Source organism: Panthera tigris, chromosome E1 (assembly GCF_018350195.1).
Source record: "Panthera tigris isolate Pti1 chromosome E1, P.tigris_Pti1_mat1.1, whole genome shotgun sequence".
NCBI classification, from domain to species: domain Eukaryota; kingdom Metazoa; phylum Chordata; class Mammalia; order Carnivora; family Felidae; genus Panthera; species Panthera tigris.
Window position 1 is genome coordinate 43,249,417 of NC_056673.1, and position 24,973 is coordinate 43,274,389.

A 24,973-nucleotide genomic window follows, 5' to 3' on the forward strand; every position below is an offset into this window, starting at 1 on the left:
ACACACACACACACAGAATCCGAAGCAGGCTCCAGACTGTCAGCACAGAGCCCCAAGCAGGGCTCAAACTCACAAACTGTGAGATCACGACCTGGGCTGAAGTCGGACGCTTAACCGACTGAGCCACCCAGGCACCGTTAGTCAAGTGTATTTTTACAGTAGGGTCTAAAGGGTGAGCTTACAGGATCCCTGGGTGTGGACAATTTTATGGCAGCCTTCTTCCTCTTCACTCCGGGAGAAGATTTAGACTACTAGCAGTTAGTAAGTTACCTACTGAACTTAAAAATTTGGATTTCTCTACGTTGTGTGGGCAATGACCACTAAAGATGCAATCCTTTGGCTTAAGAATGTTTTCATGAATGTTAAATATACAAATCAAACTATAACTCATTAAGCCATTAATGAAATCCTTAAAAAGCATTCCCTGATTTCCCTACGTGATTTTGATGAATTGGTGTACGTGTGTGCTTGTTGGGGTGAGATGATGTGGGAGTTTGGCAAGCAGGGTAAGAAGGAGAGATAAATTTGAAAAAACCAAAGAGTGAGGCCAGGTAGGGCACCAATATTGGAGCTCATGGTGCTTGTGCAGAAGGGCCGCTCTCGGCATCCAAATAGCTATTTTGAGGACTAACACACTGAGAGGGAAAGTAGGTCCTAATGATCCTTATTTTAATCCTAGAATGTCTGAGCCAGAAGGGGCCTTACAAAACAAGTCTCCTGAGGTTTCTAAGCAGTGGCCTTCAGACTGCTGCTGGTCTGTGGTGAAGGTTTCACCAGTCCTTGCCAAAGCAAGAAAAGGTAATATAAGCAGGGTTAAAAAAAATATTTTCATAAAACGAAATCCATTCCATTATCCTATAAATCTGACCCTCATTTAAAAAATTATTTTAATATTATTCATTTTTGAGAGAGAGCATGCATGTGCGAATGGGGGAGGGGCAGAGAGAGAGCGGGAGACACGGACTCCGAAGCGGCCTCCAGGCTCTGAGCTGTCGGCACAGAGCCCCTCGCCGGCGCTCAGACCCACAAACCGCAAGATCATGACCTGAGCCGAAGACCGACGGTCAACCAACTGAGCCACCCGGGCACACTGACCTTCATTTTTCATGCTGAAAACTGTTTTATGAGGAGATGCTGATAGAGGATAGTTGTTGTGATTCATACTCTTTCTAGGGCATTAAAATAAAAAGTTGGACATGTTAACATGGCCTTAACTTTTTTCGTGCTTTACTGGTCTGTGAAATCCAAAACTCTGGGAACCACTCAAATGTCAAACCTCTCACTTCAGAGCTGAAGCAGTTAAGGCTCAGAAGTAGGGACAGCAGTGGCCCAGGTGGGACAGTTTATTCAGGCAGTTCCGATTGTAGCCACGGGTAGAACATTCCTCCAACTGCCCCTTTTCTGTCTTTGCGTTGTCATTTTGCAGGTTCAACTCCACGTCAGCACTGTGTATTCGTTGTATGTATCCACTCATTCGCTGTAGCCAGTGTTCGTGTATGTCGCTGCTTCTCCAGGCAGATGGTGAACACCTCAAGAACAATAGTTATGATTTACCTTCCTTCTTCTAGTGCCCACCACCCTCCTGCCATACTAGGTACTCGAAGATATCTGGAATGAAAAATGAAGAAATCAACACATTCTTTGCACAAGGAATGCTTTAATAATTCCCCAAATATAACAACTTCTTCACTGTGGTCCTCTCTTGGTTCGCGAATGACAGTCAGGAACCAGGGGCCTGGGCCTGGATGGGTGCAAGGAGAAAGCCCTAGAAAACCATTTATTCCTGGGGCTCCGGTCAGTCCTTTTTGAACATGGGAAGGAAAGCAAATAACGTGAAGTGGAGGCAAGAGGAAGAAGACATGAAGAATCCCCAGGCGAGAAGAGGAACGCTGGAATGACTCCACGCCTGTCTCATTCCTTGTGACACCCCGTCATCCAGTAGGAGAGTGGCCGGCCCGCACAGTGCAACCTCCATGCCACCCTGTGGAGAGAAGAAGGCTGGCTTCTTGCTTCCTACTTAGTAGCTCCTTCTCCACATCCATGACCCAGCACTTAGTGAACGCACGGCACAGCACGGCAATGCACGGAACCCCCTTCACTGCTCGCTCTCTGGTCTGTCCCCCCGTGGCCCCTCTGAGCCTTCCTTTAAATTTCTCTTATCTGTGGTGTTTGGCTCCTCCCCCCGTTCAGCATGCTCCCACGTTTTCAAATCCTCCTCTGGCCCCGAAGGGGGAGTGCACCATTTTACAAGGCTGAGAGTCACTAAACAAACAGAAAGATAAATACATACATAAATAAATAAATAACCAATCCGTCAATCTCAGGGGCAACGATCGACTCTCCCTCCAGAGAGGGTCATCCCTAGTAGCCGTCAGCGTCTCTCCCGCATGGTGTTCTTAGAGTAGACAAGGCACTTAACCCCCTCCTTCCTCACAGACACCTGTAGAGGCAACTCATCTGTCTATCTATCTATGTATCTATCTATCTATCTCCAATTTGAAGCTCAGAAAAGTGAAGCAACCATTGCACTGTCTACCACTGGGAAGCTGACAGCTTTGGGGGTATTTGCTCAGCTGAGGAGCTACGCACCTTTTATAGAAAATGTTGCTGCGAATTATGGAGAGGGCCAGCCCCACCCCCCACCCGTGGCCAGCATGATGGTGCTGCTTAACTGGTCCCACACCTACAGCTCATTGAACCGCTCGGGGATGATGGGTCCAAGCTGAGCCAATCAGATTCTCTATCCCAGCCCCTTGGACTCTGGGGCTGAGACTAGCCAGTCTCCGTGACTGCTCAGAACATTAGCCCGTTAACTTGGGGGCAGCCACAGTCTGTCCCCTGGAATGGGGAGCAGAATATACTGCTCTACAAAGGAAGTAGTGAAGGAAATGCACGAGGAGGCAGAAACTTGTCAGGAAAGCCACACTGACAGTTCCCAGCTCCGCCTCCGTTCTCTTCCAGAGAAGAGACCCCTTGGGTAAGCTCGGTGAGACACCTTGTCCCCTCCGAAGCCATCTCCCTCAGCTAACTCAAGTTCCTTTGCTACTGTGTCCAAAACAGTTTTAATACAACATCAGAGAAAGACCCAGATCCCAAGTCTTGTAAGTCCCAGTTCCAAGCCCGCCGCTCTCCCACATTTTTCTAGATGGTTAGAAGGGGTGGAGTCCTTGCCTCCTGTCCCCTCCTGTCACTACATCCTTCTTGGGGCTCTGCCTGCTGACTTAGTCCCACAGTGACCTCCTCACCAGTTCTTCATTCCCCCTGCTCCAGACACAATCTTTTTCACACAGTTGATGGTTGAGAGAAGATCGGGGCTCAGCAGTTCTGAAGGGGAGACAGAGAATACCTGTGAGAACACAGAGGACAGTCCCAGAGACTGAGGCAGACACCGGCTCTCCCCGCCCCCCAGGGGCTGAGTCCTTCCAGATTAGGCAAGGGCTCCCTCCCAGAGGCCCATGGAGATATCCCTACAATGGCTGCTAGAGGTCAAGGGTGGCTAGGGGTGGGGGCAGGAGGGGCAGGAGTAAATGTATGTTTACTACCACACATCCTAGCTAGGGTACATGCTGGTTCGCGCCACGTTTGAGGGTTTCTAGGGAGAGGAAATGTCAAAACAGGCAGCACAGAGGCCAAGGTAAACCTTGCCTAATGAGAGAGGCTCTTCAGGTGAAGAGTGCAGGGATGTTGATCAGAGTACGAAAGAGGGAGTAAGGGGCAAAGCCATGGACCTGTGGAGCCTCCACGAGTGGCTCTGAGGTGGGGAGTTTGCCCTTGGCCTCGAATCAATCAGGCCATTGACCAAAGTCAGGACTTGATGGTTAGAGCTGAGCCTTCAGGGCCACCAGTCTGGCATTCAGCACTGGTTCTATGAGCCTCAGTTTGCTCGTCTGTAAAGCGGGGATCATAATAGTTTCCACCGCATGAGAAGCTGGCATGTGAAGTGCTCAGCATACAACACACTCTCGCTAAATGTTGGCCGCTGCTGTCCTCTGTTACTGGGTGTGCAGAGCCTTTCTGGAGCCTGCACCCCGGAGAATCTCCTAACCGGAGGGGCATCGTAGCCACTAGTGAAATCCTCTGCTCAGCAAAGGCATTCCTGGGTGCATTCCCAGGCTTGGAGTGGGACGAGAAGTCCCGTGAGTAGACCCCACTCATCCTCTCCCCTCTCCCACCCTGAGACCCCGGCCAGACCTTTGCAGTCCTCGTGGCAAATGTTTTCCGAGTGACTCTTGTGATCATTGCACCAATAGTGGCTGTTGATCTGGAAGACGCCATAGTCGAAGCTGCCGTCTGCATTTTCATTTACCTTTGATAGGTTGAAGTTGCTCTCCACAAAAGCCAGGCACAGCCCTTAGAACAGGGAGAAGAAGGTTTTTAGAGGGCTCTGAACTGAGGGACAAAGGACACGGAGGAGAAAGGGAGACGGGGAAGCAGAAGAAAGGAACAAGGCCTAAGAGGCTAGACGGGGCGAGCTGGCCGGAAACACCCATTAGCTTCTCTCCTCGCCCTTCGGTCCATCCACCTGCCCCTCAGTACAACCGCTCATCATCCCGCTGTCCATCCGCATCTCCTGCACTTGATGATCGCCTACTGTGTGCCATGACCCGTGCAAAGCCCAGTGAGGGACATTCAGCTGGGGCAAAGGCAGCTGGTGCCTTCAGCAAGAACGCACCCCTTAAAGGACCACAAGACAAGATAAAACGAGAAGGACGGCACAAGACAGGTGTGTGCAAAATCTGGGCAAAAGGAAGCTAGCCCCACCAGGGAGGAGGACGAAGCCTTTGCACTGCCTGCTCCCTCTGCCTGGAATGCTCTTCCCCAGACATTTGGGTGACCCGGTCCTTTGCCTCATTCAGTGCTGCTCAATGTCACCTCCTCAGAGAGGTATTCCTTGACTTCCCCTTCAAGGACAAGGTTACCTCTCACTGCCCTGGCTTTATTCTGCTGCATAACATTTATCACCACCAGGAAGTGCTTCATATGTTTGTGTGTTTGTTTGGGGCTCGCCTCTCCCCCTAGAATGCGAACACTGTGAAGGAAGGGGCTTTGTTGATGTCTCTGTCCCCAGCCCCTAAAATAGTTCCCGGTACATAGTAAGTGCTCAGTTAATAATATTCAGTGGAAGGAATATAGAATGTTGGGAGGGGCTTCTCGGGGAGGGCTGCTTTTTGAACTTGGCTTCGAAAGATGAATGATGGAAAGATGGCCACATAGGAGGTGACCAGGAGCAGAAGAGGAATGGGGGGGCGGGAGTGTGAGAAAGCGGCACTCACAGTCACTCAGGGAGTAGCCCTCAAACCCATCCAGATCCTCCTTGTGCAGCACTCTGGCCAAGTCACAGCGACTGATGAGCTTGGCCTCATTTATGGCAACGAGGCAGCTGACCAAGGACATGAGTAGCATCCTCATCATCTTCGGAGGGGAGAAGGTGCAGCTGAGGGCCTGTGGTCCCGAGGATCTCCCAGACGTGCTGCTGGTCTCCTCTGAGCACCTGAGGAATCTGGAGACAGCAGCCAAATGTCCCGGCTCACTCACGGCTCCCCGCCTGGCTATTTCTCTTTCCTCTCACCATTTTATACTTTCTTTTACTACAGAAACTTTCAAACACTTACAAAATAAGAGAGAATAATATCATGAATCTCCATGTAGCCATTGCCCAGCGTCAACAGTGAAAAACCGAGGCTGATCTCCTTTCATCTATAGGTTTTCTCCTCTTTTAGCCATTCTCACTCTTGTAAAGGACACCTGGCTATGGGCAGCATTTGGGTACAGGGGTGGGGAGTGAGGCTGGCAAAGGAGACTGATGAGCACTGGACTTTACTGGTACTTGCGTGTGTGGGTTTGAACATGTGCTCTCGTAGGAAGGGCCAGGCCACTGGGTGTTGATCTGCCCTCAACCCCACGCTCCCAGACGCATGATATGTGACTTTTCCCAAGGGTATACCCTGCCTTGTGCAATTCCTGAGAGGCTGTCTTATAAGCTCTACACCTTTGTTTCCACTCAGAACTGGTGTCACTCGGGGCGCCTGGGTGGCTCAGTCCGTTAAGCGTCCGACTTCGGCTCAGGTCACGATCTCTCGGTATGTGAGTTCGAGCCCCGCGTCGGGCTCTGTGCTGACTGCTCAGAGCCTGGAGCCTGTTTCAGATTCTGTGTCTCCCTCTCTCTCTGACCCTCCCCCATTCGTGATCTGTCTCTCTCTGTCTCAAAAATAAATAAACGTTAAAAAAAAATTAAAAAAAAAAAAACTGGTGTCACTCAAGTAAAAGTGACCTTGTTGAAGAAATAAACTTCACTTTCACACTCTGTGTGTGTGTGTGTGTGTGTGTGTGTGTGAGTGTGTGTGTGTTTGTGTGTGTGTAGGGGGAGGTGCAAGGGGCGGGGACTCTGGATTCACATCGCCTGCTTTCAAAGGTTGGGCTGCAGTGTGACCTTGGGCAATATACTTTACCTCTCCGGGCCTCATTTGTAAAAGGAAGATATGCCAGTACCCACTTACTAGGGTTGTCATGATGATTAAACGAAATGATAAATGCCTAAATCTTGGTTTTGCATTCCCCCCCAAATAGGAAGCAAGACTTCTGGGACAAAGGTTGATTCCTAGGCTGGAGTTAGGAAAGGGTATAAAATAAGTCTGAATTATCTTGTGCTAGAAAGTAAGAAAGTGCTCAAAATATGGATTGGGGCACGTCAAATGGACATGAGAGCCAGCTCAGAGGGGCACCCGCTGGCCAAATCTGGAACACTTTCTTGGTAACAGCTTTATTGAGATAAAATTCACAGTACATAATTCACATACCGCACAATCACTTAATTTAAAGCGTGCAGCTCAATAGTGTGTTTGCAGAGCCGTGCGACTATGATCGTGGTCAATTTTAAAACATTTTCATCAACCCAACAGGAAACCCCATACCCATTAGCTGTCACTAATCCACCCCTCCTCCAACCCCTGCCCACCACAAGCCTACTTTCCATTTCTCTAGATTTACCTAACCTAGACACTGCACACAAATAGTCACACCATAGGTGGCCTTTGAGCCCGGCTTCTTTCGCTTAACAATGTTTTCAAGATTTATTCATGTTGTGGCAGCCACTGGGATCTCATTCCTTGTGATGAATCCTTCTTTTGTCTCTCTATTGATCGTTTTATAGACTTTTGGGCTACTTTGGGGCTATTATGAATGACGGTGCTGTGAACATTCACGCTCAAGTGTTTGTGTGGACAAATGTTTTCATTCCTTCGGGCATATACGCCAAGGAATGGAACTGCTGAGCCATAGAGTAACTTCAAGTTTCAACTTTGGAGCAACTGCCTGACTTCAAAGTGGCTGTACCATTTTACATTGCCATCGGCTTTTCCACATCCTTACCAACACTGGTTACTTAAAAAAAAAAAAAATTATAAAGTTTATTTAGTTATTTTGAGAGAGAGAGAGAGAGAGAGGGTGCACAAAAACTAGGGAGGGGCAGAGAGAGGGGAGAGAGGGAGAATCCCAAGCAGGCTCCTCACTGTCAACGCAGAGCCCAATGCGGGGCTTGAGCCCACAGACTGTGAGATCATGACCTGAGCTGATATCAAGAGGCTCAACTGACTGAGTCACCCAGGTGCCCCAACGCTTGTTTGTTTTTTTAATTCAATTTACTCTTTTTTTTTATGTAGGTTCTGCCCATGACCCTGATGTTGAGAGTCACCATGCTCTATACCAACGGAGCCCACCAGCACCCCCCCCCCCACTAACACTTGCTATTAACTGTCTTTCTGATCAAAGCTCTCCTAATGGGTGCCAAGTCGTACACATGATGGTTTGGATCTGCATTTTCCTGGTGGCTAATGACGCTGAGCATCTTTCCATGTGCTCTTTGGCCATTTGCATATCTTTGGGGAAATTCAGTATTCAGATCTTTTGCCCATTTTCTAGTTGGGTTATTTGTCCTTCTTTATTGAGTTGTAAAAATTCTTTATCAGATGGGAATGCAAGCTGGTGCAGCCACTCTGGAAAACAGGATGGAGGTTCCTCAAAAAACTAAAAATAGAACTACCCTACGACCCAGCAATTGCACTACTAGGCATTTCTCCACGGGATACAGGTGTGCTGTTTTGAAGGCACACATGCACCCCCATGTTTATAGCAGCACTATCAACAATAGCTGAAGTATGAAAAGAGCCCAAATGCCCATCGATGGATGAATGGATAAAGAAGGTGTGGTATATATATACAATGAAGTATTACTCGGCAAGCAAAAAGAATGAAATCTTGCCATTTGCAACTATGTGGATGGAACTGGAGGGTATTATGCTAAGTGAAATTAGTCAGAGAAAGACAAACATCATATGACTTCACTCATATGAGGACTTTAAGAGACAAAACAGATGAACATAAGGGAAGGGAAACAAAAATAATATAAAAACAGGGAGGGGGACAAAACAGAAGAGACTCATAAATATAGGGAGCAAACAGAGGGTTACTGGAGGGGGTGTGGGAGGGGGGATGGGCTAAATGGGTAAGGGGCACTAAGGAATCTACTCCTGAAATCATTGTTGCACTAGATGCTAACTAATTTGGATGTAACTCTTAACAAATAAAAAATAAAATTAAAAACAATAAATTAAAAAAAATAAAAAATAAAAAATTCTTTATCAGATACATGGCTTGCAAATATTTTCTCGCATTCTGTGGGTTGCCTTTCACTTTCTTGATGGTATTCTTAGAAACAAAAGAATTCAATGATGATGAAGACTGTTTCCTCTATCTTTTCTTTTGTTGCTTACGCTTTTGGTATCGTAGCTACAGAATTAATACAGAATGGTTTCTAAGGTAGTCTGGGACAGTTTGGCCATCAACACAAATAAAGATAGTGACAGGGGAGCTTGGCCGGCTCAGTTGGGGGAGCGAGCGACTCTTGGTTTCAGGGTCATGAGTTAGCACCCCACCTTGGGCCTAGAGCGTCTTTGAAAAAAATAAGGATAGGGACAGATTATAATCTAGTGAAAGAGATAGGAATCCCTGAGTCCTTAATAGTAATAAATAGACAAACAGATACACAACGGGGATGGGGTTGGAGCTCTTCCTGACAATAAGATGGTGAGTGATAAACGTGGAGGTGGTCATGAGGTTGGAAAATCATCACTCTGCAGCCATCATAGATTAGTTTGGGCAAGAATCATCAATGGATATTAAATCTAAGGTGGTGGGAAGCTTGGTGAAGAACTGGATGGGGCACCTGGTCTGGCTCAGTCGGTTAAGCATCCAACTTCCGCTCAGGTCATGATCTCGTGGTTCATGGGTTCAGGCCCAGCATCGGGCTCTGTGCTGACAGCTTGGAGCCTGGAGCCTGCTTTGGGTTCTGTGTCTCCCTCTCTCTCTCCCCCTCTGCCGCTCATACTCTGTCTCTCTCTCTCTCTCTCTCTCAAAAATAAATAAACATTGGAAAAAAAAAACTATCAATGCCATGAAAACACAGAATGGGGCTATTTCTGTCACCGTGTGCATGTGTGTGTGTGTGTGTGTGTGTGGTGGGTGTGTGCATGCGTATCTTTCCCCTGAAAGCAGGTGTATGTTCCTGAGAGCAAAGGCCTAGGTTCCTCCACCCACAGGCTGCTGCTTGGGCAAGATGGCTGCCCTAATGGCCTTGTTTCCTCACAGATGTCTTCTAAGCTCACTCCGTACCAGCCTGAGCTTGTGAACATTCTTTTGCTTCTCTCCCTCCCCCTGGCGTTACCAGATTTAGTAAAGAAAGTTTTACAGGATGCCCAACTACATTAGAATTTCAGACAAACAACAAATAATTTTTTAGTATGAGTGTGTCCCATGCAACCCTGCTCCACCCTGACTCAGGAGGTTCCTTCCAAGACTTGCCAGGGGTCACTGAGCCTTGGGAAGCGGGTGAGCTCTCTCTCTACCCATGAAGTCCCCCCTTGGGGTCTCCATGGGGAATACGGTGCCTCTGGTAGATGCATTCTCACCTCCCCTTCCGAAGCTTACCTCTCTCCTACCCCTCTCTGACCCCAGGTCCCAGACAGCCAGGGCTTTCCTCAAGAATCAGTAGAACGAAGAGTCTCTTCCTCATGAACTATACTCTAGCCCCGCCTAGTTCACAGCTCCCCATGCTCTAAAGAAGGTGGGAGCGCTGGGCCACTCTGCCTTCTGGAACCTCAGTTCTGTGACGTCATCATTCTCCTGGACATACTTGGGTCCAAACCATGCAAACGGAGGCCCATGCAAGCTTCCCGCAGAAAGTACAAAGCACTGACTGGTGATCGCTGTCATGAAGGCCCCTGGGTGGGGCAGCACAGAGGGTCCTAGTTGTTCTGCCTCCTCACCTCCCTTCCCTTTGGTGGGTGGTACCACCTTTGGGGGAACTCCTTCCCCCATGGGGTTGTAGTGGAGAGTGCCAGTCACAGGACACTGTGTTCCGGGTGACAGGGTGTGCCTATGGCCCCCACCACTATATTTTGAATAGAAATTAAGTGGAACAGCTCAGCTTTACAGGGGAAGCCTTCAGGAGTGAGGCCAGAGGCCTACAGTTTGGAATCATGTGGACACAGCCCATCTGAGAGCATAAGCTTCCTTGAAGAGGGAGCAGAGTCCAGACAGGATTCCATTCCTAGAGTCTACCCTTTCCGGGACCCAAACACAGTCTTGCCCTTACTGCAATCCTGCAATTCAATAAATGTCCCTTCCTGCGCCAACAAGTTCGAGGTGAGTTTCTGTCAATTGCAACCAAGAGAGACCTGCTTAGTAGGGAGTGTGGGGTTAACCACCTGTGAAGCGGTGACCTGACAATCTGTCACCTCCCCGTGAAGCTCACACATCCTAGTGTCATTAGTCACCACCTGCTGTAGCAGAAAGGAGGCAAAGGAAAGTTTTATTACCGGTGGCTACATTACCCTCTGAAACAGGATGGTAGGGGCTGGCGGAAAGAAGGTAGCAGGAAGAGCCTTTAAGTGGGCAGTGCTGCCCTGTACCTTCCGCCTCCAGACTTTTCTTCCTGAGGACATTGCAGCTTGGGCTGACGATGTTGGGATGAGTAAGAAACGTATACCTCATTCATAAATGATGATGACGATCCCATGGAATTTTTCTTCTCTTCCTTTCAGCAAAATCGCTAATCATGTTATTTTTTTTAAGTTTATTTATTTATTTTGAGAGAGAGAGACAGAGACAGAGAGAGCAAGTGGGAGAGGGTCAGAGAGAGAAGGAGAGAGAGAGAATCCCAAGCAGGTTCTTCACTGTCAGCACAGAGCCTGATGCGGGGCTTGAACTCAAGAACTGTGAGGTCATGACACGAGGGGAAACCAAGAGTCGGATGCTTCAACAACTGAGCCACCCAGTTGATAATGGTGTTATGATAATCAAGATCTTAGGGGTGCCTGGGTGGTTCAGTCGGTTGAGCACCCAATTCTTGATTTCGGCTCAGGTCATGATCCCAGGGTCCTGGGATGGAGTCCTGCTTGGGGCTCAGCACTGAGCCTGGAGGCTGCTTAAGATTCTCTCTCTCTCTCTCTCTCTCTCTGCCCCTCTCCACTCACACACTTCCTCTCAAAAAAAAAAGATTTTAAAATTTACTTAAGGATTAAAAACAATTATATTCAAAGAACAAAAATGTAAATATATTTATTTTTTATTAATTTTTTTGCGACAATTTTTTATGAAAAAATTTTCCAGTGTTTTTCCAAAAAGTTAGGGTTTTTTTTTAAACATTGAAAAGTATCTAATAATGCAGAGGCAAAATAAAGATTAGAATTACTGAATATCAAATTTTTATATCAAATATACGTAAGTCCAAATACTGTATATCATTATACTCTCTAAAACCTTAATTAAATTTTATTAAATAACTTAATTTTAAAGTTTAACTTAAATTGTATTTAAATTATACATTTAATTTAAAATTTGATTTATAAATAAGTAACTTTTAATTTAAAATTTGATTTATAAATAAGTAACTTTTTATTACTTATTTTATATATTTATTTTTAGTAAATTTAACCACAACATGGGGCTCAAACTCGTGACCCTGCGATCAAGAGTCACATGTTCTTTTTCTTCTAATTTTTAAAAAACGTTTATTGTGCTCGCTTCGGCAGCACATATACTAAAAAACGTTTATTTTTCAAATGTTTAATGTTTACCAGTTGAGCCAGTTAGGCACCTCCCCCAAATAAGTAAGTTTTTATTTTTTTTAATTTATTTTTTAAATTTTTTTAATGTTTATTTATTTTTGAGAGAGAGTGAGAGAGACAAAGCTCGAGAGGGGAAGGGCCAGACAGAGAGAGAGACACAGAATCTGAAACAGGCTCCAGGCTCTCAGCTGTCAGCACAGAGCCCGATGCAGGGCCTGAACCCACAAACTGCAAGATCATGACCTGAGCTGAAGTCGGACGCTTAACCGACTGAGCCACCCAGGTGCCCCGAGTTTTTAAATAAAAATGTTAAAATTCATAATTCTAGCATTCAGTGTCCATCTCGCTGCCTGTGTAAAGAATCAGTATCGTTATGTCTAAAGTCTAGATATACATGCAAATTTGAATAATGTGTAACATGGCTTATGTAATGTCGCAAAAATGTCCTCAGTTTCCATTTACAACGGATGCAAATGCCGTCCTAATTCATGTGTAGTACCCCCAGAACCACGAATAAGAAGATGCAAACAAGAAACTATAGTCAGCACGACTAGAAAATGCCCTTTCATTGTGTTTAATCTGTTGCATTCCGGCTGAGAGGAAAGATCTGGCAAGTTAATTTGTCTTTTTTCTTACCTAAGTACTTCTCTGCTGAAAATCTCTCTGCCCTCCGAGAGATAGTACCTAGCAGGGGCCCATCAAGCTTTCGTTAAACTTTTCAAAGCTGATGCATTTTTCTCCCCATCAATATAGGGTCAGATGTGAAGCATCTCCCTGGGGCCTGAACATTGTTGAAGAGCACGGATGTTTAGGGTTAGGTCCTGCTGTGCGAGTGCTGAGCGCCAGAGGCATTGTGCGGTCCTTAATAAATCTGATTATTTTGTTGGGGGGTACTCTATTTTCTAATTTTTTTTTAAGGTTTATTCATTTTTGAGAGAGAGACAGAGCATGAGCGGGGGAGGGGCAGAGAGAGAGAGGGAGACACAGAATCCGAAGCAGGCTCCAGGCTCCGAGATGTCAGCACAGAGCCCGATGCGGGGCTTGAACCCACGACCCACGAGATCACGACCTGAGCCCAAGTCGGAGGCTTCACCAACTGAGCCTCCCGGGCGCCCCCGTTGTGGGGAACTCTGAAGCACAGGGCCCACTTGGGGACTTCTCTTGCCAGTTCTCAGGGCAATGCTGGAAGAGGATGCTTCTGGAAATAAATTGCTCTACCTAAGGAAATGTCTGCTTTGAGTTCTCCATAAAATATGAGAAAGATGGATACAGCTTGCCGAAACGCAGAATGCAAGGAACCCAAACCCAGTGCCGGGAATGAGATCTGCATTGAAGGCTCAAAGAGCAGAGTCCACAGCACAGAAAAGTTCCTCGAGGCTGGAGCCACACACTTGAAAAGCTCTCCAAGTGCAGAGCGGAAAGGCATGTGGAAAACAATGAGACCAAAGAGAATGAGTACAGACCACAGAGCTTCTAGACTTAAACAGGGACGGAGACACCAGAGATGTTCCACCACTGTCTTTGGAATATATTCAAACCATATATTTAGAAGACTGAATTTTTGGCTTTATTATTGGGCTTGTACTTTATCCCACAGAATACACACCTTCTCAACTACTTCACGAATATTTACACAATTTGACTCTAAACTAGGCTACAAATAACACGTCAAGCTCTCCACAAAGGAGGAATTCTATAGACTCCACACTCAGGCTACAGTGTAAAAGAAACCACCCAATTTCTTATGACTTTCAAAGAAACACGCACATACTTTTCCCCCCGGCATAATTATTAGGTCAAAGGCAAATTAAAATCTGGAATAACAGGTTTCTAAAACGATGAGAATGAAGGAACATAGGCAGTTTCTGAAACTTAATCAAAATGTATTTAGAAGCAAATGTGTAGTCTTACCTGCTTTCCCTCAAACAAAGCAAAACAAACGGACTGATCATGCAATGAGAAGTTAGAAAAAAAATAGAAGGAAAACATTTCCAAGGCAAACAACAAGAAGCAAAGAATAAGAATGGAAGCATTAAGATATTTAAGGGACTTCGGGGGCGGGGGGGGGGGGAACGTGTGGGTGGCGTATTAAAAATTAAAAATGGAATCAAGAAACAAAGACTAGAGGGGGTCTGGGTGGCTCAGTCAGTTAAGCGTCCGACCCTTGATTTCGGCTCAGGTCATGATCTCACGAACCACGAAATCGAGCCCCGCATTGGGCTCCACGCTGGATATGGAGATTGCTTAAGATTCTCTCTCCTCTCTCTCTCTGCTCCTCCCCTACTCACATGCATGGGTGCATACATGCGCGCTCTCTGTCTCTCTCTTTCAAAAGAAGAAGAAGAAGAAGAAGAAGAAGAAGAAGAAGAAGAAGAAGAAGGAGAAGGAGAAGGAGAAGGAGAAGGAGAAGGAGAAGGAGAAGGAGAAGGAGAAGGAGAAGGAGAAGGAGAAGAAGAAAAAGAAACAAAGACTAGAGACCTCGCATATTACATGTCCCACCATACTTGCTATGGACTTTGATACTTCTCTGTAGCATTAGAGCTGGTTAAAGGAGATTCTTCAGTTTCTGGAATGGGTTCCTTGCAAGAACAAGCCAGTCTGAAGTCAAGGGTTACCACCAAACAACAGACTCCTTTAATAATAACATGGTGGATAGATTATCCAAGAAGGTAAGTATAACTGAAGGCTTTATTTTTAGAAGTTTCTTTTTTTTTTTAAGTTTATTTATTTTGAGAGAGACAGAGTGAGCAGAGGAGAGAGAGAGAGAGAGAGAGAGAGAGAGAATCCCAAGCAGGCTCCATGCTGCCAGCACAGAGCCCAACTCGGGGCTTGAACTCATGAAACCATGAGATCATGATGTGAGCCGGATGCTTAATTGACTGAGCCACCCAGGTGCCTCTGTAGTAGAAGTTTCTAAAGTCTTGTTGCCTCAAAAGCACCACTAAACACTTTCTTCCATAAAAGTATATTCCGTCCTGAGACAGGCTCCCAGCAGGATAGAGATGTGCCAATGCCAGCTACTGGCCTTTAGAGCAGAGGGCAGGAAGTAAGTCTTAAGTCTCGGTTCAGAAAAGTGCCAACAGAAAGCCCCCGTATTGCGCTGGGAAATGCAAGGTAAGTAAAATACAAACACACCTTTGAGAAATCAAATAGGGACCTTAGCGTATGAGACTGGCCATGCCTCCCTGATGGTCAGCCCTGTGAGAAATCTTTCCACGGAGCTGACATCTGCCTGTGTCCACCTCTCCTGCTTAGTCTCGGGCCCCAGGCGTCAGGCCACACAGCATCGTCCCCTCCTGTCTGGAGGGGTCAACCGCTGGCCTTTGGAGCCAAACCAAAGCCTCCGGCAAAGAAGCAGGTCCATGTAACTGTATGTATAGGTGAAGTATCTGACTACATCATTGTATGTTCCGGGGCGATCATGTCTGAGCATTTACATGGGATTTACCTATTGTTTTATTCCTTTCTTTCAGTTCCTATTATATTTAGGGCAGTTGACTGATTTTTAAAAGTACCAACATTCTGAATGGACAGACAAATGGCAGTACATTCATACAATGGAAATACTACCTAGTAATAAAAAGGAATATACTACTGGTCCATGCAATGGATAAATTTCAAAGTGATTATGCTGAGGGAAAGAAGTCAGACCGAAAAAAAGAAGAAGAAAGAGAAGGAGAGGGAGGGAGAGAAGGAGGAGAAGGAGGAGAAGGAGGAGAAGGAGGAGGACGAGGAGGAAGAGGAGGAGAAAGAAAAGCAGATACTGCACGGTTCCATTTATAAGAAACTCTAGAAAATGTCAACCAATCTATAATGACAGGAAGTAGACCAGTAGGTGCTTGGGGATGGGGGAGCAGAAAGGGGCGGAGGGAGGGGTTACTGAAGGGCACAAGAAAACTTTGGGAAGCGAAGAGATATGAACTATCTTGATTGTGATGGCGGTTTCATGGGTATATACGTATGTCAAAGATTACCAAATCGTATTTTTAGAAATATGTCGTTCAGTGTAGGCCAATACCTGAATAAGGTATACTATAGTTACACACAATACATTTTATGAGAAGGGAGTTACAGGTCTGTCACGGTTGAGAACCGCCCCCCTCCCCGGTGCAGGGGGGGAGGGGGGGAGGTACTTCTCCCACATCGTTGTCCTCAGGCCAACTCGCTGTGCAATCTATCCAGTGGCCACTAGGGGGAAGCAGCGGCCCACATACAGGAAGCGTGAGTCGCCGGCACCCACAATTAAGAAGTCCCTCCAGCGTGCTCCCCTCCTGGGGAGGTGGGCGGGTAGCCATAGCTCCACGTGAGTTATCTGCAGGGCTGATACGGAGTAGTTGGAGATGGCCCCAGCAAGTTGCGATTCTCAAGGTGCCTCTGGAAGACCTAGGCCTGGAGTAGCCTCCCTATCGGCTCTCCGCCTTGCCTGAAACTCCACCAACTATAAAACACGACAAGATTCCATCAGCCAACTAAGCTAAAGAATGAAGCGCCGAAAAGATTTTTTATAAGGGCGAGGGAAAGGAGACGAGGTGGAATTGGGGGTGGGGAAGAGATGGGGAGCACCCGTGGGAGGCCACCACGGAGGATTCCCAGTAAGAACTGTTGCTAACACAGGCTGAGCCTTCCCAGCGTGTGGGGCATGATGCCAAACACCGTATGCAGTGAACAATTTCACCTTCACAGCACTCTTGTGAAATCAGCTGCAGAGAGGTTAAGTGACTCGCCCGAAGTCACAGAGCTAGTGGGAGGCAGAGCAAGGATTTGAAACCGGGTTTGATACTAATATGGAGGGTGTAGCTGTTACTGCTCATTTTTTACCAGTTTAAAAAAAATTTTTTTTTTTAATGTTACAACTCAGGCAACAATAGATGTTGGCGAGGATGCGGAGAAAGAGGATCTCTTTCGCATTGTTGGTGGGAGTGCAAGCTGGGGCAGCCACTCTGGGAAACAGTATGGAGGTTCCTCAAAAAATTAAAAATAGAACTACTCTAGGACCCAGCCATTGAACTACTAGGTATTTATCCAAGGGATACAGGTGTGCTGTTTCGCAGGGACACATGCACCCCAAACTTTACAGCAGCACTATCAACAATAGCCAAAGTATGGAAAGAGACCACATGTCCATCGATGGATGAATGGATAACGAAGACGGGGTATACAATGGAGTATTGCTCGTCAGTCAAAAATAATGAAATCTTGCCATTTTCAACTATGTGGATGGAACTGGAGGGTATTATGCTAAGTGAAATTAGTCAGAGAAAGACAAAAATCATACGACTTCACTCATATGAGGACTTTAAGAGACAAAACAGATGAACATAAGGGAAGGGAAACAAAAATAATCTAAAAACAGGGAGGGGGACAAAACAGAAGAGACTCATAACATGGAAAACAAACTGAGGGTTACAGGAGGGGTTGTGGGAGGGGGGATGGGCTAAATGGATAAAAGGCATTAAGGAATCTACTCCTGAAATCATTGTTGCACCATGCTAACTAACTTGGATGTAAATTAAACAATAAATAAATTCAAAGAAAGAAATGGTCAGGGGCACCCGGGTGGCTCACTCACTTAAGCATCTGACTCTTGGTTTCAGATCAGATCATGATCTCACAGTTCGTAGGACTGAGTCCTGTGTCAGGCTCTGACGCGGATCCTGCTTAGGATTCTCCCTCTCTCCCTGTCTTTCTTTCTGCCCCTCCCCTGCTCTCTCTTTCTCTCTCTCTCAAAAATAAACAAACATTATTTATTAACATTAAGCAAATAAATTTAATGTTTATTTATTTTTGAGAGAGAGAGAGAGAGTGAGTAGGGGAGGAGCAGAGAGAGGGAGGCACAGAATCTGAAGCAGACTCTAGGCTCTGAGCTGTCAACACAGAGCTCGATGCGGGGCTTGAACCTATGAACCACGAGATGGTGACCCGAGCCGAAGTTGGAGGCTCAACCAACTGAGCCACCCAGGTGCCTGCTCTTACTGCTCATTATAACAGAATTGCCTCTCTTTCTCTTTGGGGCTGGGGTATTATTTAATTCATGTGTGAAACTGGTTGGTGTTGGTAGCAGGCGAGGAGTATTTCAGCTTATCCTCCTGGAGATAAAGTTCCTGATGCTTCCAGAGAATTTTAAGCGTCTCTGATGGTCCAGGAAGGAAATCTTCCCTATTTATTTGCTAAGCATTTGCACTGCGTGAGGTTCCGTGTTAAGACTGATACGTTCATAGCGATGAAAGTATGGCCTTTAACAGAGGCCAGCACGAGGAATCGAGGGGCACGTGACCTGTAACAATGCGGTGGCATTGTTCATGTGTGTCCATAGGAGTGTGTTAGAGGCAGCGGTACCCCACCTCAGCTGGAGTCCTGAGCAGCTTGACCAGATCAGGATGCAGGCCAAGAGAACTCACCAGAACGCCCAGTTATCAGAACAAGGCCAAAGCATCCCAGTGAGCAGATAACTCGTGCCCATGGTTCGTGAGTAAGTGAAGTTCATCCTTTCCCTCGGGACTGGACCAGCCCGCCTGGGATCCTGCAGCTTGATCCTTCAAGCGAGTTGCCCCAGGGCGGTGGCCTCTTCTAGGTTCTGCAGGAGCCAGCGGTTCTGGCCTTCCGGCCTTCCTGCTGCTTTTATGCTGCTGTGGCCACAGGGTGGGGTTGATACGGCACCGAGTAAAGGCTCCAGGGCTGCCCACGTGAAGACAAAGCAAAAGGAGGCCAAGGTTAAACACTGGGTCCACCTGCTTCATTCCCTAGATGGGGAAACCGAGGCCTGGGGAGAGGAAGGGACTCGAGTGAGCTAATGGGTGAGCTGGGGGTAAGACTCCCGGCAGTCTCTTCTCCCCTACTCCCCGGCCCTATTTCATAATAGGCCCCTGCTGCTGGCTGCGTCTCTGCGCTTTGTCAATCACTAGTATCTTTCTTGAAACAACAGTTCTTTAACATCGTCACGTATTCAGTCAGTGTTCAAATCTCCAATGGTGTCCGGTCAAAAAACACTTCGAACAGTTTGATCCAATCAAGATTGGGATCAGATGCGCGCAGATGTGACTGGCTGATGTCTCTTGAATCTCTTTTAAACCACAGGTTCCTCCTCCAGCTTTCTCTTTTTGCTTGCGATTTATCACCGGAGAAGGCATGTCGTGTATCCTGCAGATTGTCCGCAGTCTGGGTTTTTGTGATTGCAAACCCATGACGTGGCTTCACACATTGCTCTGTTTTCTGCATTTCCTGTAGTTGAATCTAGGGGTTCGATCAGATCAAGATTTGGGTGCTTTGTTTTGTTTTGTTTTTGCAAGACTACCATAGGAGGACAGACCTGCACAGAGTCTTAAACATCATCCAGTTCAGCCATGTCGTGTTCAGATAAGCTGAGGACCAGGCAGGTGTAGTGACTCATACGGGCTTGCACACACGGCCAAGGCCATGGACATATTCTTAAAGGAAACCACTGAAAATGCTTGTGATCAGTTCCAGTGCCTTGGATGGCTGTGTCTGATATTCTCACTCTACAGCCTGTGCTTGTACCCACCATGCTAGGCCTGCCTCTCGACCTCATCTCACTTACCGTTGTGATCCCAGGGCCTGTGATAGACACTCATCTGCTGAATGAATAAATGAATGACCTTACCATTGTTTTTATGTCTCAGAAACCGGCTGCTCCTGGACTGTCCACGGGGGAAGGTATTATAGGCACTGGCCCTGCTGTAGTTTTCCAGAAAGCGGCCAGCCTGTTAGGCACAGGAAGGATCCAAGGGTAAAAGAATGAGAGGGAAGCAGGGCTTACCCCAGAAAAGCAACTGGAATGATGGGGTGTAGTCCACCCAGGCAAGAGGCAAGCCCAGCAACACAAAATCCTGCAGGCAGCACGGATGGGGTGCAGTTGGCAGGGTCCAGCTGTGGAGATGGGGTGGAGGCAGCACTCCAGTCCACGGGGGGAGCAAGCCAGGACCCTGCTCCTCACACTGGGCAGGAACTCAGGCCAAAGATCAAGTCAGAAGCCCTGAGTATTACTTAGGATTAAGTTGAGTTGACAGGAATGGAAAAACCCCAAGTGTCATCGGCTGGAATAGGGTAGAAACTCATTTCTCCCTCATGTTAAATACCCTGAGGGAGTCAGCCCACAGCCAGCAGGGTGCTCCAGGGGGCAAAGATGACAGCGAGGACCCAGCCTCCCCTGACTTGTTGCTCTCTTATCCTCGAGCATGACTTTGTTCCACGGCACAATATGGCTGCTGGAACGCAGCCCTTCCAGGCCATATCCCAAGTAACAGGAAAGAACAGAGGGAAAAGAGCACTCTCCTCCTTAGGGCAATTTCCAGAATTGTGCAGACTACTCCACGTACATTCTCTTGGCCAGAACTGAGTCGCGTGACGACACCTCGCTGCAGATGATGATGAGAAACAGACCCTTCATCTCCAACATCCATTGGCCCACTGGCGGGTCTGTACGTGAAGACCAGAGAGCATTTGTCCAGGGACTCATTAGGATACAAGGCAGACGTGAGCAGAGGGCTCCCAGCTTAGGCGCAGGTGCTTATGTCCCTGCTGTAGCTGCTTATGTCTCTGCTGCCCTAAGTCCTGGGACTTGGGCAGCATGGGGTCCTCTCAGTCCAACTGTGGGAGGGAGACGCTGTGGAGCCTAGCCATGGGGCCTGACCATTGAGTACCTGTCACCGCACAACAGCGGGCAATTTGTAGCTAAGCCCGGCACCGGCCCAGGGAGAAGCAGCAGCGGTAAGAAAGCAGGTGTGTTCATTGTCAAGGACAGGCACACACTCAAAGGCCAACAACTGCTCAATGCTGTGAAAAGCATCTTCAAGACGTTGAGTCTGGGGCCACAGACTGCCTTTTCTCAGGAGGCAGCGAAGGCGCTGAGGACAACGGCTTTTTTTTATTTCCTTAAAAAAAATTTTTTTTTTTTTGCTATAGAATAACCTACACAGAGAAAAGTATACAAATCCTAAACGTATACCTCCACAATTTTCACAGAAGTGGACACACCCAAGTATCCAACACACAGATCAAAAAGTATGAGGCTTAGGTTAAGGTTAAGGTTAGGGTCAGGGTTAGGGTTGGGGTTAGGGTTAAGTTTAGGGTTGGGGTTGGGGTTAGGGTTAGGGTTAAGTTTAGGGTTGGGGTTGGGGTTAGGGTTAGAGTCTAGTATGGTTACAATCTAGTGCTGAACATCTTGTCTCTTATGAAGATTATAAAATCAAGCGGAGGGGGCACCTGGGGGGCTCAGTAGGTTAAGCAGCCGACTTCGGCTCAGGTCAGGATCTCACGGTTCGTGGGTTCAAGCCCCACGTTGGTCGGTGCTGACAGCTCGGAGCCTGGAGCCTGCTTCGGATTCTGTGTCTCCCTCTCTCTCTGCCCCTCCCCTGCTTGTGCTCTGTCTCTCTCTCTCTCTCTCTCAAAAATAAATAAACATTAAAAAAAAATGTAGAACGTTACTACAACCCTATAAAAGGCCTCGAGCGTCCCCTTCCTGTTACTACCCCCCACCCTGCTCCCAGCATCTAGAAAATCTTTCCAGGCGATTCTATAGTCAATGCTGAGAATCGCTGCCTTTATAACAATGGTTATCAAACTTGGCTGCCCATCAAGTGGGCGAGCGTCTGCGTTTTGAGGTGGAAGGACAGGGACAACTAAGAAGGCAGTGTGGTGCAGGGGAGAAGCCTGGGAGCCAGACAGGCCTGCCACGTCCCAGCTGTGTGACCTTGAACGAGTTCCTTCACCTCTCTGAGCCTCACCTGTGACATTCGAATACTGTCACACACCCTGCAGAGTTGAGGCTGGGGGCGGGGGGGGGGGGGGGGGGGGGGAGGGGCAGGGCGTGTGGGATGTAAGTTCAGGCACATGTAGGGTCAGTATATGGCAGCCGCTACTGTCCTTTTTATTAAAGGGGTACAGCCCCAGGAAGACTGAGAGCCCTTCTTTATGCTGATGGGACCCAATCTGGGATAGTGGATGCAGGGCATATTGATAGGAAGGTCAACAGGTAGTGATGATGAGAAGCCAGAGTCTTTCCGGGCAGCACGGGAAATTTCCAGGGCAGCAGGGATTCCGAGCCAGAGCTGATGAGCGGCGGCTGCTGGCTAGCACAGCTGCATGGGCACCGGGGACCGGCAGCTATGGACCCACTTTGGGCAAAGCCAATCCTTTTCCTTCTGCAAGAACAACTAAGGTGACTGCCTGCAGGCTCTCACTGTGAGCTGCTTGCGGAGAGAGAAGCAAACATGGTTGAGCACCTACCTCGTGCCGGAAATTGCACGTTCGTGCCTCTGATTCTGTGATGTGGGCACACTCACCCCAGGAAACACTGGAGGAGGCTTAACTCAGCCTGCCTAACTCACGGAGCCCCGGTGTCTCCATGAGCCTGCCTCCCTGCTGGGCTGCAGTGGCAGGCGTCACAGATGATCTGGGAGCACCTTGTATGGATGAGGTGCTTGTTCCTGTATTTTATTTCAAAACAAAAGGTATACTTAAAAAAAGGGTTTTTTTTTTCATGGTTATTTATTTTTGAGAGAGGAAGGCAGAGCACAAGCAGGGGAGGGGCTGAGAGAGAGAGAGGGAGACCCAGAATCCGAAGTAGGCTCCAGGCTCTGAGCTGTCAGCACAGAGCCCGACGCGGGGCTCGAACTCACAGACCGCGAGATCGTGACCTGAGCTGAAGCTGGACGCTTAACCGACTGAGCTGCCCAGGAGCCCCTTGATCACCTTGTTCTCGACTCCAGAACTTTGGCGAAGAGGCTTATAGAATGTATCAAGTGAAGAAGATAGAACTTTTTTGGTGTAAGTGACCAAAAGTCAGCTTGAGGTAGCTTAACTCACAAAGAGGGACTGAAAGGCTTACCAAGCTGTGTTACCAAACTGTGGGACAGCTCAGGGTTCCAAGTGCTGGGACTTTCTTTGTCTCATACCTGTCAAGCTGTTGTTCCCCGTTCTCTTCTCCTGTCAGCCCCTCACAACCATCGGTCTGCATTCTGCCTCTGTGGACTTAACCCACTCTGGGGATTTCATATAAACGAAGTCGTACCACATACGACCTTTTGGGTCTGGCTTCTTGCACTTTGCAGAACATTTTCAAGGTTTGTCCACGTTGTGGCACGTGTCAGTACTTTGTATGAATCATGTCCCATTGTCTGGATAGATCACATTTTGTTTGCCCATTCATCTGTTGATGGATATTTGGTGCTTTGAGTCTACTTTGTGGCTATTGTGAGTAACACTGCTATGAACATTCATGAATGTGCATTTGTGCCAGCTTTCAACCCTTTTGGGTATATACCTGTGAGTGGAATTGCTCATCACTGCCTTTCGCCTGGTCAACTGCAGCCCCCCACCCCCGACTGGTCTCCGCATGGTCGCAAGGGTGATCATTTTCTTTTCTTTTTCAAAAATATTATTTTTTTCTTCTAATAAATGAACGTGCTTCTTATAAAAGCTATACATGTTCACGGTCAAAATTTTGAAAAATGCAGAAAAGGGTGAGTGAGTTGTGTGTGTATGTGTGTGTGTATGTGTGTGTGTTTCCTACAGGGGAACGTACCTGACATTTACGGCCGACTTTAATAAAGTCTCTGGTGTCCTGGCCTGTGCACTCGTTAGCCTTCTCCCCTGACAGTCCTCTGCATTACCGCCCCACCCCTGGGTCCCTGCCACTACAGCCCGAGCTCCCGTGAGCTTCTAAGCCACCGCAGATGCTGTTTCTCTGGGATTGCCTTTCCTTGCCTGAATTTTCCTACGTGCCGTTTCTGACTCAGCTCTCCCTGTCACTGTTCCCCTAGCATGTCACACATACCTAAACGTGGCCAGGATCGCTGTGCCCAGGACAGTGGGAAAGGGAAGCTGATCCACGCAGGATGGGGTTGGGTTCCTCTGCTTGACTCTAAAGTGACACTGATCCCACCTCTCCCCAATGTGCCTTTCAAATGCGCCCCACCGCATCTGAGCTGAGCAGGGATCCCCAGACTCCCCCCCCCCAAGCCTTGTCGTTAGGGGTTGGCATCTTGCTACATTCCCCTGTTGTGACAACCGGCGGTGAGGCCGGTGCACAAATGGACAATCCAGAGGGATCTTTCTCTTCCTTTTTCCTTCCTCTGGGCTTGTTCTTTCAACAGGGGAGGCCAGATGCTTTGGAGTTTAATTACATGCTCCAGTTGGAAGAAAAGAATGCCAGAGCTGGAAAGGAAGAACCTTATTAGAAATAATAGCTACCAGCATTTATTGAACATTTATTCTGTGCCAGGCCTGTTTCCAGGCACTACCCCGTTCAGCCATCCCGACACTTTAGGGGGCAGGTGCTGTCATCATCCCTGTTTTACAAGGAAGGAAGAAAACTGAGACTCTAGGGAGATGACAGGGCATTTCCCAAACTGTGCTGAAAGGTACATCGTGCAAAAAATATTAGTTTGTGTTAGTTAAATGCTGCATCCTGCATCCCCTCCCCCGCCCCGCCCCGGGAAATTCACAATGCACACCAACATATTAAAGGCTCTGAGAAGTCCTGTATTAAACAGACCTCTTTTGGTCAGTGTCACCTCTAAGGGGCAGTTCACGGGACGCAGGTATTAATCATGCTCCTTATTTCACAGCTGGGGTAATGGGGGCCCAGGCAGCGCTCTAGGTGCAGACCAGGCACAGATCTTGAGCGCCGTGCTCTCTGAACCCCTCAGGAAATGTAGAGCCGAGGAAGGCAGACCATGGCCCGTCTGACCCACTACCTGTTTTTGTAAATGCAGTTTTACTGAAGATGATCTGATCCAGGTCCCTTGATTTACAGATGAGCCAATCGAGGCCCAGGGAGAATGACTAACTTGCTCAAGGGCACACAGTCAATTAGGGGCAGAAGCAGAAATAGA

The 24,973-nt window shown here is 47.6% G+C and overlaps 1 protein-coding gene across 1 annotated transcript; it reads right to left on the reverse strand.

The window, feature by feature from the left end:
* Positions 1-1,637: 1,637 nt before the first annotated feature.
* Positions 1,638-10,110, reverse strand: LYZL6 (lysozyme like 6). The gene is made up of 5 exons (XM_042967921.1): positions 9,982-10,110; positions 5,274-5,500; positions 4,192-4,350; positions 3,246-3,324; positions 1,638-1,981 (listed from the first exon to the last, which is right to left on the reverse strand). The coding sequence occupies exons 2-5, from the start codon at positions 5,410-5,412 to the stop codon at positions 1,912-1,914; spliced, it is 447 nt and encodes a 148-aa protein (XP_042823855.1). The 5' UTR covers positions 5,413-5,500; positions 9,982-10,110; the 3' UTR covers positions 1,638-1,911.
* Positions 10,111-24,973: the final 14,863 nt, after the last annotated feature.

Bases quoted from the DNA above. Each gene is read 5' to 3' on its own strand.
- LYZL6 (XM_042967921.1), bottom strand. From the start codon at position 5,412: ATGATGAGGATGCTACTCATGTCCTTGGTCAGCTGCCTCGTTGCCATA. The intron at 4,351-5,273 runs GTGAGTGCCGCT...CCCTGTTCTAAG, and splicing joins GGGCTACTCCCTGAGTGACT to GGCTGTGCCTGGCTTTTGTG. The intron at 3,325-4,191 runs GTCTGGCCGGGG...TCTCCCCTTCAG, and splicing joins TTGCCACGAGGACTGCAAAG to AACTGCTGAGCCCCGATCTT.